Below are 15,842 nucleotides of genomic sequence, written 5' to 3'. Positions count from 1 at the left end.
GTTGGTTCATTTTGATCACTGTGATAGACCCTATCACAGTGATCAAAATAAAAAAATAGTAGATCAAACCCCCCTTTATCACCCCCTTTACTTAGGGACAAATAATAAAATTAAAAAAAGTATTTCCATTTTCCCAATAAGGATAGAGTTGAGCTAAAGTTAGGGTTGGGGCTAAGGTTAGGGTTATAGTTAGGGGTGTATTGTGGTTAGGGTTAGTAGGGATGTGTTGGGGTTGGGGTTAGAATTGGAGGGTTTCCACTGTTTAGGCACATCAGGGGCTCTCCAAACGCGACATGGCGTTCGATCTCAATTCCAGCCAATTCTGCGCTAAAAAGGTCAAACGGTGCTCCTTACCTTCGGAGCTCTGCCGTGCGACTAAACAGTGGTTTACCCCCACATGTGGGTTATCGGCATACTCAGGACAAATTGGACAACAACTTTTGGGGTCCAATTTCTCCTGATACCCATGTGAAAATAAATAATTTGGGGCTAAGAAAAAATCATTTTTGTGTTTATAAAAAAAAAAAAAAATAATAATTTTCAAGGCTCTACATTATAAACTTCTGTGAAGCACTTTGGGGTTCAAAGTGCTCACCACACATCTAGATAAGTTCCTTGGAGGGTCTAGATTCCAAAATGGGGTCACTTATGGGGGATTTCCAATGTTTAGGCACATCTGGAGCTCTTCAAATGTGACATGGCATCCGATCTTAATTCCAGCCAATTCTGCATTGAAAAATTCAAATGATCCCTTTTTTCCTTTGTTTTCCCCCCTCTTTCCGTATTAATCTAAAAATTAATAAAAATATTTAAAAAGAAAAAGTCAATGCTCCTTCTCTTCCGAGTTCTGCCGTGCGCCCAAACAGTGGTTTACCCCCACATATGGGGTATCGGCGTATTCAGGAGAAATTGCACAACAAATTTTGTGGTTCATTTTATCTTTTTACATTTGTGAAAATGAAAAATAAAAAACTGGTTCTGAAGTAAAATTTTTGTGAAAAAAAGTTAAATGTTCATTTTTTTCCTTGCACATTGCTTCAATTCCTGTGAAGCACGTAAATGGTTAATTAACTTTTTGAATGTGGTTTTGAGCACCTTGAGTGGTGCAGTTTTTCGAATGATGTCACTTTTGGGTATTACCTGTCATGTACTTCCCTCAAAGTGACTTCAAATGTAATGTGGTCCCTAAAAAAATGGTTTTGTAAATTTTGTTGTAAAAATGAGAAATCCCTGGTCAACTTTTAACCCTTATAACCTGACAAAAAAAAATTGTTTCCAAAATTGTGCTGATGTGAAGTAGACATGTGGGAAATGTTATTTATTAACTATTTTGTGTGACATATCTTATTTAAGGGCATAAAAATTAAAAGTTTGAAAATTGTGAAATTTTATTTTTTTTTTGCCATATTTCCGTTTTTTCATAAATAAACGCAAGTCATATGGAAGAACTTTTTTACCACTAACATGAAGTACAATATGTCACGAGAAAGCAGTCTCAGAATCAGCGGGATCCGTTAAAGCTTTCCAGAGTTATAACCTCATAAAGGGACTGTGGTAAGAATTGTTAAAATTGGCCCCGTCATTAAGTAGCAAATTGGCTCTGTCACTGAAAGGTTAAGTATTATTTGATGGTATGGAACTTTCTGGAAAAAGTACAGGCAGTATTACTGTTCTGTTTGACTAGGTAGCTGGCATCAAGATGACTACTAACCTGAAGTTCTTTCTTCAATTGTACAATCATTTTTTTCATGCTGTGTGTTGTAGAATGATGATGATGATGAGGCTATGACTGTGGTAGATTTGATGGATGCCACAGACAAATGGTTGGCAAGCATTTAAAAAAATTATGTTCTTTTTGTTCTGTAAGTTAATGTGAAATGTCATTTGTTACTGGACACAATTATGCTTACCACTTTACATCCTAATTTGCAATATTTAGTTAACTATTAATATCATTCCCAGCAATTACCACTCAGGGTCAGACTACTCATGTCACATTGGGAGCTCCTAGGCCACAGGCACCAGCAACATTTGCAGCAAGGCAACTCGCCCATTCGCAGACGTCCCAGCATACAGTTCAGCAGAGTGTTCTATCTCCAAGGCTGGTGCTCAGTTCTCAGGCTAGGCTTCCAAGTAAGTGTTGCAACAAAGATGTGACAACTCAAAGGGAAAAGGTTTCTTCTTGTGAAGAGTGCCAAGATGGCATAGGGAGACTTATAGAGCATGCAATGTTTCTGTGGGAATTTAAATATGTGAATAACCTCTCCATAGAGGAAAAGGTTTTGAACTCCAGTGCCACCAATTAGAAGTCGCAGTCATAAAAGTCACTATGAACCTTTTAACAAGCCTTGCCAAAAAATTAGTCTGCAAATGGATTGTTTGTTTTGGCTTATTATGTAGCAAGGTTCATTAACAGATCCATATTTACTTTTAGGATTGTTGCCTCAAAAGTTATACTATCCTTCAAGTCCTTTTCCTCTTTGAGAAGGCCATTTGAGTAGTTATTGGAACTTTGTGTGCATTTTATTTCTAACTGCAATTTTAAAGTTGGCTAACAGTAGTCTAAAGCAAATGCAAACTAGAAACTTGATAATGTATTGGTTGTGTACATCTTTGACTGGTTGTTGTTTGTTCATATGTGTCCTAAAAGTTAATTACTGTAAGCTACTTTTTAAATGGTATTCAGTTAAGATGGCCTATTGCTAAGCTACTGTAAAGTATGTGTAACTCTTAGCTGCTTGTACCATGACATCTACAGCATAGTTCTCCTGGTTGGTAAAGGTTCCGAACTGATGTCTTTGTAATTGTGAAGGACCACAAAATGACTAAAGCAATTTAGATCACAGACTACCATGTTTCTTTGAAGCGAAGATCGAGTCTTATTATATTGTTTGGTCCAGAAGATGTTAGGCCTTATTTTTAGGTGATGTAAAGTATAGCGTGGCACTACTACAAGGTGCACAAGTAGGTTACCCAGACCCAAGTGAATAATAAAGTAACTTGGCACTCAACTGAATGATCCTTTTTGAAAATAAGTTTTTATTGTGGCAGTCACAAAGGACGTTTCGGCCTACAATTGGCCTTCGTCAGTCCGACTGCTGCATATAATGAAGTTAAAAGTGAAGAATTATATAAGATCCTATTACAAGGCAGTGATTTTGGAGGTTACTGTAATGACCTTCTATAACACGTGTAGTGCTCGTGCAGGTGTAGTGCCTAGGCGTATGGACCTGGTCGCAGTATCCGCTGCTAGCCCTGGACGTCCAGGGCTAGCAGCGGATACTGCATCCAGGTCCATACGCCTAGGCACTAAACCTGCACGAGCACTACACGTGTTATAGACGGTCATTACAGTAACCTCCAAAATCACTGCCTTGTAATAGGATCTTATATAATTCTCCACTTTTAACTTCATCATCTGCAGCAGTCGAACTGACGAAGGCCAATTGTAGGCCGAAACGTCCTTTGTGACTGCCACAATAAAAACTTATTTTCAAAAAGGATCATTCAGTTGAGTGCCAAGTTACTTTATTATTATTTTTAGGTGATGTCTTATTTTTTCCCATGAACAACAATCAATATTTATTATTGGGAAAAAAAAAATATTCAAATATAATCATGTCATCACATTCTGGAGCAACAATATAACTCTCCAAAGCCTGAATTCCATCAAAAATGTCTTGAGATCCTATTTCCTTTTTCCATGTACTATTATCTACTCTTTACACAGGCTGCCGAAGATCGATGGGGTTAGAACGAACACTAATAGGTTATTCTGTCCTCATGTATATCATGTTATTGGCAGCACATCTCCTTTTTACACTGGGCGGTGTGCTAAAGAGAACAATGGCCCTGATTCATTAAGACGATCATTGTTCAGACCAGTCTAATTGTTACCTCTGGAATTAGGTGCACCTAATTCATTAAAGGGAACCTGTGGCCAGAAAAAATGCTATTAGCCTGCAGATATGGGGTTAATCTGCAGGTTAATAGCATTATTAACTTGCTTGGCACCTGCACTTAGCTGAACACTGCGGGGAAAAAATTAACTTCACTCCCGCTGGCAGTGTTCTGGCTTCAGTCTGGGAGGAGGCTCTGGCGCGGATTCAGTCACCGCTCTTGAGTACACAAAGTGGCGACTCTAACCACACCCTTGGCACTGACTTTGCAATAGAGCCAGCTGTCAGTGAGGACTGGGTGAGCAGTTGCAGCCACCGCTCTATATTCACTGTTAACCTCATATTTGCAGGTAACCTGTTGACAGGTTCTTACTCTGTCGCCTTATTGGGGGACACAGAACCGTGGGTGTTATGCTGCTGTCCACTAGGAGGCGACACTATGCATAATCTGAAAAAGATTAACTTTGGCTCCTCCTCTGCAGTATACACCCCTGAACGGCGTCAGCCTTCTCCAGTTTTTGCTTAGTGTCGCAAGGAGGCACACCTAAGATTTTTTTCTCTCTTCCGTTTTTTTCCTTAATTTTTTTCAACGGATTACAGATGAAGAAAAGCGGGTCTCCAGTGAGACCCCCGGCATGGCTCCCTCCTCGGTCCCCTATTAAGGGGTACCCGGTTGAGGTCGAGATGGTTCTTCCCCATGTCGCTCCTTCCCCAGTCCCTCGGGTACTTGTTCGAAGTCGAGAACCCCCCCTCCTTCCCCAGTTTACTTGGGCTCTGGGTTGAGGTCGAGGGTAGGACGAAGCCCCCTGACGGTGACAGCAGCACCCTCCCTAATCCCTCTCTGGGGGCATTAGGTCGAGACACCGCAGGTAGGGCCTGTACCAGGCACCATTCGGCCACTTACATGTCCAGGGACCCCAGCCCAGCTGCGGGCTCCTGTTTGGACCGGGGGAGGTGCAGGCAGGCATGGCACTTGTCAGAGACAGGGCTCCCGGCACCCCTGTCTCTGCGGCAGCACCAGCTGCATAGCGCCTCAAAGGGACCCCCCACAGGGCCCAGGTGGCGCTCATGTCCCCACCGCTAGCCTACCGTTCAATCCGGGGGGGTCTGGTTGGAATCCGACCCTCCCCCGGACAACCGCGCCGTCCTGGAGCCCTTCTGGGCATGAGCTATCAAATTTAGGCCGCGGCTTCGGCCTAGCCAAAGTCGCCGCCTTATTCCCGCCCCCCGGCCCGCCCCTGGATGACGAAAAATGACACTACAGTGTCATAGAAGGGGCGGATCGAGACAGGAAGGGCGCGCTTTTACATAGCTCCGCGCGCCCTTTTCAGCTCTCCGCCCCCTTCCCCCTCCACCTCAGAATCCGGTGGCCATCTTGCTGCACCTGAAGAAACTGAAGGCAGCACAGCAGTCTCTGGGGGGCACAAGAGGATTTACCAGCGCTGGACCTAGGGGGAGCACCGGTGGGGTAAGATCACAGCTGGGTCCTTTGTACTCAGCTGTGAGATCCTGTAACCTATAATGCTCCCCTACTCCTCCTTTCCTCTGCGTAGATACACCTGTAGGGCCTCTGCAAATAGTTACTATGTCGGGCTCAAAAAAGGACCAGGCAAGACTGCTTTTGCGCAGTCTGCACAGCCTGCAAGGCCACTCTCCCCAGCGGCAGCACGTACCCGCACTGCTGGGACTGTACCCAAAGAACAGCAACGCTTCTGCGGCCGCTACTGCGCCAGAATGGGCGACTCAGATGTCGCAGTCTATAACAAAGTCTATTGATAACCTGACCTCCTCACTACTGCAGGCTCTGCAGGGTCATGTCTCGACTATGAACGTTACCCAGCAAAGGGACGTCCGGTATCAGGAACAGGCCGCTTACGACAGTTCGAGACGTAAGCGGACCCACAGGTCGCGTTCATCTGCGTCCTCACATAGCACTAGGTCGTCCCCCTCCAGGGAGAGACAGTGGCTACAGGTCACCGAGACCGTCCCCTGATACAGAGAGACAATGTGGATCTCCACAACGATCCCAGACCACACAAGACTCAGAGGGCATATGTGACTCCAACTCAGATAACGAAACAAGGAACGCTCTGCTCCCTTGTCCCCCTAACAATGCTGCGCTAGTTGAGGATATAATCTCTTCCATCCTTCGGGTGCTAGACTTTTCTGATCCAACCCCTGAAGTACCAGAACACAAGATTTCCTTTGAAAGTGTTCAGAAACCATCTGAGGTCTTTCTTGATCACCCGGAATTTCAAAAAAAAAAAAAAAAAAAAAATACTTTCTAAGCATTTTTCGCAGCCTGAGAAAACGCCAATCGCAAATACTTGAAAGCAAAGTACCCATTCCCACAGAAGGACACTAAGGATTGGACAGATCCGCCTAAAGTGGATCCTCCAGTCTCTAGGCTGACAGCACAAACGCTTCTCTCGCTGCCTGACAGCTCAACCCTCAAGGACGCAGCAGACAGACAGGTAGAACGCATGGCTCGTTCAATCTTCGAGGCGGCAGGTGCCTCTTTAGCTCCTGCATTTGCTTCAGTTTGGGCAGCCAAGGCCATTATGGCCTGGGCTGATCTATTACAACAGGGCCTCCAAGCTTCAAATCCTCAGCTGGCGGACCAGGCGGTGCAAATTGCAGTAGTGACAGATTACATGGTCCATGCAGCGTTGGATTCTGCAAGAGGGGTAGCGGAAATAGCATCAAATGCCATCACAATCCGGCATATTCTCTGGCTAAGACAATGGAAGGCGGATGCGGCCTTAAAAAAGTCCCTAACAAATCTCCCGTACTTCAGGGGCCGTCCTTTCGGTGGAAAGCTGGATACAATGATATCCAATGCTACCGGGGGTAAAAGTACTTCCCTCCCTCAGCTGAAACCAAAACACACGTTTAAAAGACGTAATCAATCTCGTTTCCGTTCCTTTCGGAATTCTTCAGGCTAGTCATAACAGTTCCCCTCTCAGGGACAACACACGGGCGGCACAGAGGCCGGACAGAAACTGGCAGTCAAAGGAAAGCCAGGCAAAATCCAAGGGAGGGAAAGCTCAGACTTTTCATTCATCATTACTCATCCCCTCCGGAAAACACCCCACTTGTAGGCGGACGACTGCTACTCTTTCAGCAGGTCTGGCTGCCTATTACAGAAGACAGGTGGGTCAAGGAAATAGTGTCTTCAGGATACAAAATCGAGTTTACTACCAGCCCACCGCACAGGTTTTTTCTCTGTTCCTCCAAAACCTCCACTCAAAGCTCGAGCCTTCCATCAAGCGGTTTCATCCCTCCTGCAAGCAGGAGTCATAATACCGGTTCCAGCAGACGAGCGCTTACGAGGGTTCTACTCCAACCTGTTCGTGGTGCCCAAAAAGGGAGGCAGCGTCCGACCCATACTAGACCTCAAGCAACTGAATAAGTATGTTCGAGTTCATCACCTTCGCATGGAATCCCTCCGGTTAATCGTTGCGACCATGGAGGAAGGAGAATATCTCGCCTCCATAGACATACAGGACGCATACCTGCATATACCGATTGCTTCGCCCATCAGAGATTTCTCAAACTCGCAATCAACCAAGACCATTACCAGTTTGTGGCCCTCCCGTTTGGTCTCGCCACGGCTCCCAGAACATTTACAAAGGACATGGCAGCTACCATGGACGTTCTGCACTCCAGAGGCATAGTAGTCGTTCCATACCTGGACGACCTCCTCATCAAGGCCCCCACCTTCAAGGACTGCGAGGTCAAAGTCTCAATCACGATCGACACTCTGAGTCGCCTGGGATGGTTAGTCAATTTACAGAAGTCCTTGACTACCCCAAGTCAGTCTCTGACCTTCCTGGGGATGCTATTTGACATCTCCAGGGGTCTGGGGATCCTCCCCAGGGACAAGGCACTGGCCCTCCGTTTGGGAGTTCACACTCTCCTCCGCGGTTTCCCCCGATCTCTACGGTATGCCATGAGCGGACTGGGCAGGATGGCAGCGGCAATGGAGGCGGTACCATTTGCCCAGATTCACCTCAGACCCCATCCTCACGTCCTGGGACAGGAATCTGTTCTCCCTCAAGAGAGAGTTCCGGTTATCAGCGAAAACCAGGAGGTTCCTGCACTGGTGGCTCCAGCCAACCTCGCTTGCAATGGGAAAATCCTTTTCTCTCCGGTCACTGAAAGGTTTTGACCACCGGCGCAAGCCTTTCAGGTTGGAGCGCGGTACACCTACATCACAGAGCGCAAGGCAAGTGGTCACCAATGGAAGTGACCATGCCCATCAACATCTTGGAAATTCGGGCCATCTTCCTGGCATTGAAAGCCTTCCATCACTTGCTAGCAGACTCTCATATCAGAGTGCAGTCGGACAATGCCACGGCAGTGGCATACGTGAACCATCAAGGCGGCACCCGCAGCATCCAGGCGATGAACGAAGTAACACGTATCCTACACTGGGCGGAGGATGCGAGGTCGGTACTCTCTGCGGTCCACATTCTGGGTGTGGACAACTGGGAAGCCGACTATCTCAGCCGTCAAGGAATGGACTCGGGGAGTGGTCTCTCCATCCCGAAGTCTTCCATCAGATCTGCCATCATTGGGGGACCCCGGACGTGGTTCTGATGGCATCCCAGCTCAATGCCAAAGTTCCCAATTTCATGGCCAGGACGCGCGATCCGCAGTCGCTCGGAGCAGATGCCCTGGTTCAGGACTGGACCCAGTTCCAGCTTCTGTACATTTTTCCACCCCTTCCCCTGATTTCCAGAGTCCTGAGGAAGATCAAACAAGAGGGTGTTCCCCACCATCCTATTCACTCCAGACTGGCCCAGGCGTACATGGTACGCCGACGTAGTGCAACTCACAGCAGACGCTCCCTGGCGTCTCCCCACACGTCCCGAACTTCTGTCACAAGGCCTGTTCTTCCACCAGAAATCAGGGGCTCTCAATCTGACGGCGTGGCCATTGAGACCTGGTTTTTGACCCAAGCAGGTTTTTTTCATCGGACGTTGTTAAAACCATGATCAGGGCTCGAAAGCCAACTTCAGCCAAAACTTACTATCGTACCTGGAAGGCTTTCTTCACATGGTGCGAATTTCGTGGGCACATCCCACTCCCCTATTCTCTTCCAAAGGTCCTCGGTTTCCTTCAGTCAGGCCTGGACGCCGGGCTATCCCTGGGCTCGCTTAAGAGCCAGGTGTCAGCGCTTTCAGTGCTCTTTCAGAGGCATTTTGCTAACAATCCGCAAGTGAAGACTTTTCTCCAAGGGGTTTCTCGATTGGTTCCCCCCTACAAACATCCGTCGGAGACGTGGGACCTCAACCTGGTCTTGACAGCACTACAGTCACCTCCTTTTGAACCCCTAAAGGAGGTCTCACTCCGCTTTCTATCACAGGAAGTGGTTTTTCCTGGTGGCAATCACCTCGCTACGCAGGGTGTCCGAACTTTCAGCTCTTTCCTGCAGACAACCCTTCCTGGTTTTTCATCAGGACAAGGTGGTTCTCCGTACAGTGCCATCCTTCCTTCCGAAGGTTGTGTCCACCTTCCACCTCAATGAGAAAATCTCATTACCATCTCTTTGCCCGGTTCCCGTTCATAGAGTGGAGAAGGCTCTGCATACGCTAGACTTTGTCAGGGCATTGCGTATTTACGTGTCTAGGACTGCTCCCTTCCGGAAGTCTAATTCACTTTTCCTTCTTCCAGAAGGCGTTCGCAAGGGCCTACCGGCTTTCAACGCCACCCTTGCTAGGTGGATCAAGTCCACCATTCAAGAAGCTTACCGCCTTAACAATTCTGCTCTTCCGGCCGGTATCACGGCTCACTCTACGCGGGCGGTAGGGGCCTCTTGGGCCATTCAGCATCAAGCCTCGGCACATCAAGTGTGTAAGACAGCCACTTGGACTAGCCTGCACACATTTACAAAACACTACAGAGTGCATACCCAGTCCTCAGGGTATGCGAGCCTGGGTAGACGGGTCCTGCAGACGGCAGTACCCCAAATTTAGGGAACTGTCAGTACAATATTCGTCCACTGCTTCCCACCCAGGGACTGCTTTGGGACGTCCCACGGTTCTGTGTCCCCCAATAAGGCGACAGAGTAAAGGAGATTTTTGTGTACTCACCGTAAAATCTCTTTCTCTTAGCCTTTAATTGGGGGACACCGCTCCCACCCTGTTGCCCTTGCGGGCCGTTGTTACGTTTGGGTTCTCATATTGTTTGAGCTGGGTTCTCATATTGTTTGAGCTCATTTATGGTAGCCTTCTTACAGGCATGGTTATGTTTCTGGTATATTCCTCCTAATGCTTTTGCACAAAACTGGAGAAGGCTGACGCCGTCCAGGGGTGTATACTGCAGAGGAGGAGCCAAAGTTAATCTTTTTCAGATTATGCATAGTGTCGCCTCCTAGTGGACAGCAGCATAACACCCACGGTTCTGTGTCCCCCAATTAAAGGCTAAGAGAAAGAGATTTTACGGTGAGTACACAAAAATCTCCTTTTTTAAAGGGAATATGTCAGCACATTTTTCCTACCTCATTTGAGAACAGTGTAATGTATTCACAGAGACCCTGAATTCAATGATGTATCACATAGTTTACTGGGTGCAGCAGTTCTCACACAGAGTTTCTAGATTTAACATGAAGCAGAGCTGAAAAGCTTTCCGCTTCAGCCCACACCAGGCTCTGTACAGTGGCATGAAAAAGTTTGGGTGCCCCTAGTCAAAATTACTGTTAATGTGAACAATAAAACAAGGTGAAGATGAAATAAACTCAAAAAATCCTTAAGTTAAAGATGACCTATTTCCTTTGTATTTTAGGCAAACAAAAAAAAAATATAGTAATTTTTACAATTACAAAAAGGGACTTGAGCCAATGCAAAAGTTTGGGCATACTTGCAGATTTGTTCTCAGATAACTGTGACCAAGGTTTTAGACCTTAATTAGCTTATTACGGCTATGGCTTTTTTACGATCATCGTTAGGAAAGGCCAGGTGATGCAAATATCACGGCTTTATAAAAACCCAGCCTCCTCTAACCTTGTGCCAAAAACCAGCAGTACTTCTAAGCAGCTGCCTAAGCACTCTGAAAATTAAAATCGTTGAGGCCCACAAAGCAGGAGAAGGCTATAAGAAGGTAGCAAAGCATTTTCAAGTTGCACTTTTCTCAGTTCGAAATGAAACTAAGAAATGGCAGTTAAAAGGAATAGTAGAAGTCAAGATAAGGACTGGATGACTAAGCAAAACTTCAGTGAGAGCTACTCATAGGATTACTATAGAGGCAAATAAGAAATCTTGCTTGACTGCAAAAGGCCTTCAGAAAGATTTAGCAGACTCTGTAGTTGTGGTACATTGTTCCACTGTTCCTAGACACCTGCACAAATATGACCTTCATGGAAGAGTCATCATCAAATTCAGATTCAGAAGTATGCAAAAGAACATCTAAACAAGCATGATGCACTTTGGTAACATGTCCTGTGGACTGATGAGGTTAAACTAGAACTTTGTGGCCACAATGATCAAAGGTATGTGTGAAGAAAAAGGGCACAGAATTTCAGGGATGGAGCATATCGCTAACCTAAGCATGGGGGTGGATCATCATGCTTTGGGATTTTGTTGCAGCCAATGGGAATGGGAAACATTTCAAGGGGAGAGGACAGAATGGATTTAATGAAATTTAAACAAATTCTTGAGGCAAACATAACACCATTTATAAAAAAGCTGACATTGAAAGAGGATGGCTTCTTCAAATGGATAATGATCCTAAACACGTCAAAATTCACAATAGACTTACCTCAGAAGGCTCAAGCTGAAGGTTTTATAATGACCCTCACACTCTCCTGATCTGAACCTCATTGAAAATCTGTGGCTAGATCTCAAAATAGCATTGCGTGCAAGATGACCCAAGAATGTCACAGAACTGAAAGAATTTTCATAGGAAGAATGGATGAAAATCCCTCAAACAAGAATTGAAAGACTCTTGGCTAGTTACAAAAAGCGTTTACACGCTGTACTTTCAAAAGGGGGTGCCCAAACTTTTGCATCTGCCCATTTTCCTTTCTGTAATTTTAAAAATGTAAATGATGAAAAAAAATGTGTGTGTGTGTGTATATACAGTGGGGCAAAAAAGTATTTAGTCAGTCAGCAATAGTGCAAGTTCCACCACTTAAAAAGATGAGAGGCGTCTGTAATTTACATCATAGGTAGACCTCAACTATGGGAGACAAACTGAGAAAAAAAAATCCAGAAAATCACATTGTCTGTTTTTTTTCATTTTATTTTCATATTATGGTGGAAAATAAGTATTTGGTCAGAAACAAAATTTCATCTCAATACTTTGTGATATATCCTTTGTTGGCAATGACAGAGGTCAAACGTTTTCTGTAAGTCTTCACAAGGTTGCAACACACTGTTGTTGGTATGTTGGCCCATTCCTCCATGCAGATCTCCTCTAGAGCAGTGATGTTTTTGGCTTTTCGCTTGGCAACACGGACTTTCAACTCCCTCCAAAGGTTTTCTATAGGGTTGAGATCTGGAGACTGGCTAGGCCACTCCAGGACCTTGAAATGCTTCTTACGAAGCCACTCCTTCGTTGCCCTGGTGGTGTGCTTTGGATCATTGTCATGTTGAAAGACCCAGCCACGTTTCATCTTCAATGCCCTTGCTGATGGAAGGAGGTTTTCACTCAAAATCTCACGATACATGGCCCCATTCATTCTTTCATGTACCCGGATCAGTCGTCCTGGCCCCTTTGCAGAGAAACAGCCCCAAAGCATGATGTTTCCACCACCATGCTTTACAGTAGGTATGGTGTTTGATGGATGCAACTCAGTATTCTTTTTCCTCCAAACACGACAAGCTGTGTTTCTACCAAACAGTTCCAGTTTGGTTTCATCAGACCATAGGACATTCTCCCAAAACTCCTCTGGATCATCCAAATGCTCTCTAGCAAACTTCAGACGGGCCCGGACATGTACAGGCTTAAGCAGTGAGACACGTCTGGCACTGCAGGATCTGAGTCCATGGTGGCGTAGTGTGTTACTTATGGTAGGCCTTGTTACATTGGTCCCAGCTCTCTGCAGTTCATTCACTAGGTCCCTCCGCGTGGTTCTGGGATTTTTGTTCACCGTTCTTGTGATCATTCTGACCCCACGGGGTGGGATTTTGCCTGGAGCACCAGATCGAGGGAGATTATCAGTGGTCTTGTATGTCTTCCATTTTCTAATTATTGCTCCCACAGTTGATTTCTTCACTCCAAGCTGGTTGGCTATTGCAGATTCAGTCTTCCCAGCCTGGTGCAGGGCTACAATTTTGTTTCTGGTGTCCTTTGACAGCTCTTTGGTCTTCACCATAGTGGAGTTTGGAGTCAGACTGTTTGAGGGTGTGCACAGGTGTCTTTTTATACTGATAACAAGTTTAAACAGGTGCCATTACTACAGGTAATGAGTGGAGGAAAGAGGAGATTCTTAAAGAAGAAGTTACAGGTCTGTGAGAGCCAGAAATCTTGTTTGCTTGTTTCTGACCAAATACTTATTTTCCACCATAATATGCAAATAAAATGAAAAAAAAACAGACAATGTGATTTTCTGGATTTTTTTTTCTCAGTTTGTCTCCCATAGTTGAGGTCTACCTATGATGTAAATTACAGACGCCTCTCATCTTTTTAAGTGGTGGAACTTGCACTATTGCTGACTGACTAAATACTTTTTTGCCCCACTGTGTGTATATATATATACACACACACACATACATACAGTTAGGTCCATATATGTTTGGACAGAGACAACATTTTTCTAATTTTGGTTCTAGACATTACCACAATGAATTTTAAACAAAACAATTCAGATGCAGTTGAAGTTCAGACTTTCAGCTTTCATTTGAGGGTATCCACATTAAAATTGGATGAAGGCTTTAGGAGTTTCAGCTCCTTAACATGTGTCACCCTGTTTTTAAAGGGACCAAAAGTAATTGGACAATTGACTCCAAGGCTATTTCATGGACAAGTGTGGGCAATCCCTTCGTTATGTCATTCTCAATTAAGCAGATAAAAGGCCTGGAGTTGATTTGAGGTGTGGTGCTTGCATTTGGAAGGTTTTGCTGTGAAGGAAACGTGTGGTCAAAGGAGCTCTCCATGCAGGTGAAACAAGCCATCCTTAAGGTGCAAAAACAGAAAAAACCCATCCGAGAAATTGCTACATTAGGAGTGGCAAAATCTACAGTTTGGTACATCCTGAGAAAGAAAGCAAGCACTGGTGAAAACATCAATGCAAAAAGACCTGGGCGCCCACGGAAGATAACAGTGGTGGATGATCGCAGAATAATCTCCTTGGTGAAGAGAAACCCCTTCACAACAGCCAACCAAGTGAACAACACTCTCCAGGAGGTAGGCGTATCAATATCCAAATCTATCATAAAGAGAAGACTGCATGAAAGTAAATACAGAGGGTTCACTGCACGGTGCAAGCCACTCAAAAGCATCAAGAATAAAAGGCTAGACTGGACTTTGCTAAAAAAAAACATCTAAAAAAGCCAGCACAGTTCTGGAAGAACATTCTTTGGACAGATGAAACCAAGATCAACCTCTACCAGAATGATGGAAAGAGAAAAGTATGGCGAAGGCGTGGTACAGCTCATGATCCAAAGCATACCACATCATCTGTAAAACACGGCGGACGCAGTGTGATGGCTTGGGCATGCATGGCTGCCAGTGGCACTGGGTCACTACTGTTTATTGATGTGACACAGGACAGAAGCAGCCGAATGAATTCTGAGGTATTCAGAGCCTTGCTGTGCACAGATCCAGCCAAATGCAGCCAAACTGATTGGTCGTCGTTTCATACTACAGATGGACAATGACCCAAAACATAAAGCCAAAGCAACCCAGGAGTTTATTAAAGCAAAGAAGTGGAATATTCTTGAATGGCCAAATTCAGTCACCTGATCTCAACCCAATTGAGCATGCATTTCACATGTTAAAGACTAAACTTCAGACAGAAAGGCCCACAAACAAACAGCAACTGAAAACCACCGCAGTGAAGGCCTGGCAGAGCATCAGAAAGGAGGAAACAGCATCTGGTGATGTCCATGAGTTCAAGACTTCAGGCAGTCATTGCCCACAAAGGGTTTTCAACCAAGTACTAGAAATGAACATTTTATTTACAATTATTTAAGATAAGATAATCCTTTAATCGTCCCACCATGGGGAAATTCAGAGCATTACAGCAGCAAGGCAGGAACAAGTACAGATGCATAAAGGCATTACATTGACAGTAGGTAGGTACATATACAAAAAAAAAAAAAGATATAACCGGACTATCACAACTTTAGATCTCTCAGTTCACTGTTTGGGTCGTTCTCCGTTTTGGACAGTGCTGGTTATACAGCCTAACTGCAGCAGGAAGGAAGGACTTTCGATAGCGCTCCCTCTCACATTTAGGATGAAGTAGCCGGTCACTGACAGTACTGCACATCTTTGTCATGGTCTCATGCATGGGATGGGAATCATTCTGTCATTTAATCTGTCCAATTACTTTTGGTCCCTTTAAAAACAGGGTGGCACATGTTAAGGAGCTGAAACTCCTAAACCCTTCATCCAATTTTAATGTGGATACCCTCAAATGAAAGCTGAAAGTCTGATCTTCAACGGCATCTGAATTGTTTGGTTTAAAATTCATTGTGGCAGTGTCTAGAAACAAAATTAGAAAAATGTTGTCTCTGTCCAAATATATATGGACCCAACGGTGTGTGTGTGTGTATATATATATATATATATGTATGTATATGTGTGTGTGTGTATATATATATATATATATATAATGTGTTTGTGTGTATGTATAATATATATATATATATTATAGACCAAAAGTTTGGACACACCTTCTCGTTTAAAGAGTTTTCTTTATTTTCATGACTATGAAAATTGTAGATTCACTCTGAAGGCATCAAAACTATGAATTAACACATGTGGAATTACATA

The 15,842-nt window shown here is 44.7% G+C and overlaps 1 protein-coding gene across 4 annotated transcripts in view; it reads left to right on the top strand.

The window, feature by feature from the left end:
- EP400 (E1A binding protein p400) overlaps window positions 1–15,842 on the top strand; it is a 346,882-nt gene that overhangs the window by 159,756 nt on the left and 171,284 nt on the right. For 3 of the 4 annotated variants that reach the window (XM_073557025.1, XM_073557023.1, XM_073557024.1), the window contains exon 21: window positions 1,963–2,133. The exons of the other annotated variant lie outside the window; for it this stretch is intronic. In XM_073557025.1, coding sequence (XP_073413126.1) covers window positions 1,963–2,133 — 171 coding nt within the window. The remainder of the gene's footprint in view (window positions 1–1,962; window positions 2,134–15,842) is intronic. 4 annotated transcript variants of the gene reach the window in all.

Source organism: Dendrobates tinctorius, unplaced genomic scaffold (genome assembly GCF_039654945.1).
Source record: "Dendrobates tinctorius isolate UK_male_01 unplaced genomic scaffold, ASM3965494v1 ptg000243l, whole genome shotgun sequence".
NCBI lineage: Eukaryota > Metazoa > Chordata > Amphibia > Anura > Dendrobatidae > Dendrobates > Dendrobates tinctorius.
This window is presented reverse-complemented; position numbering and strand designations above follow the sequence as displayed.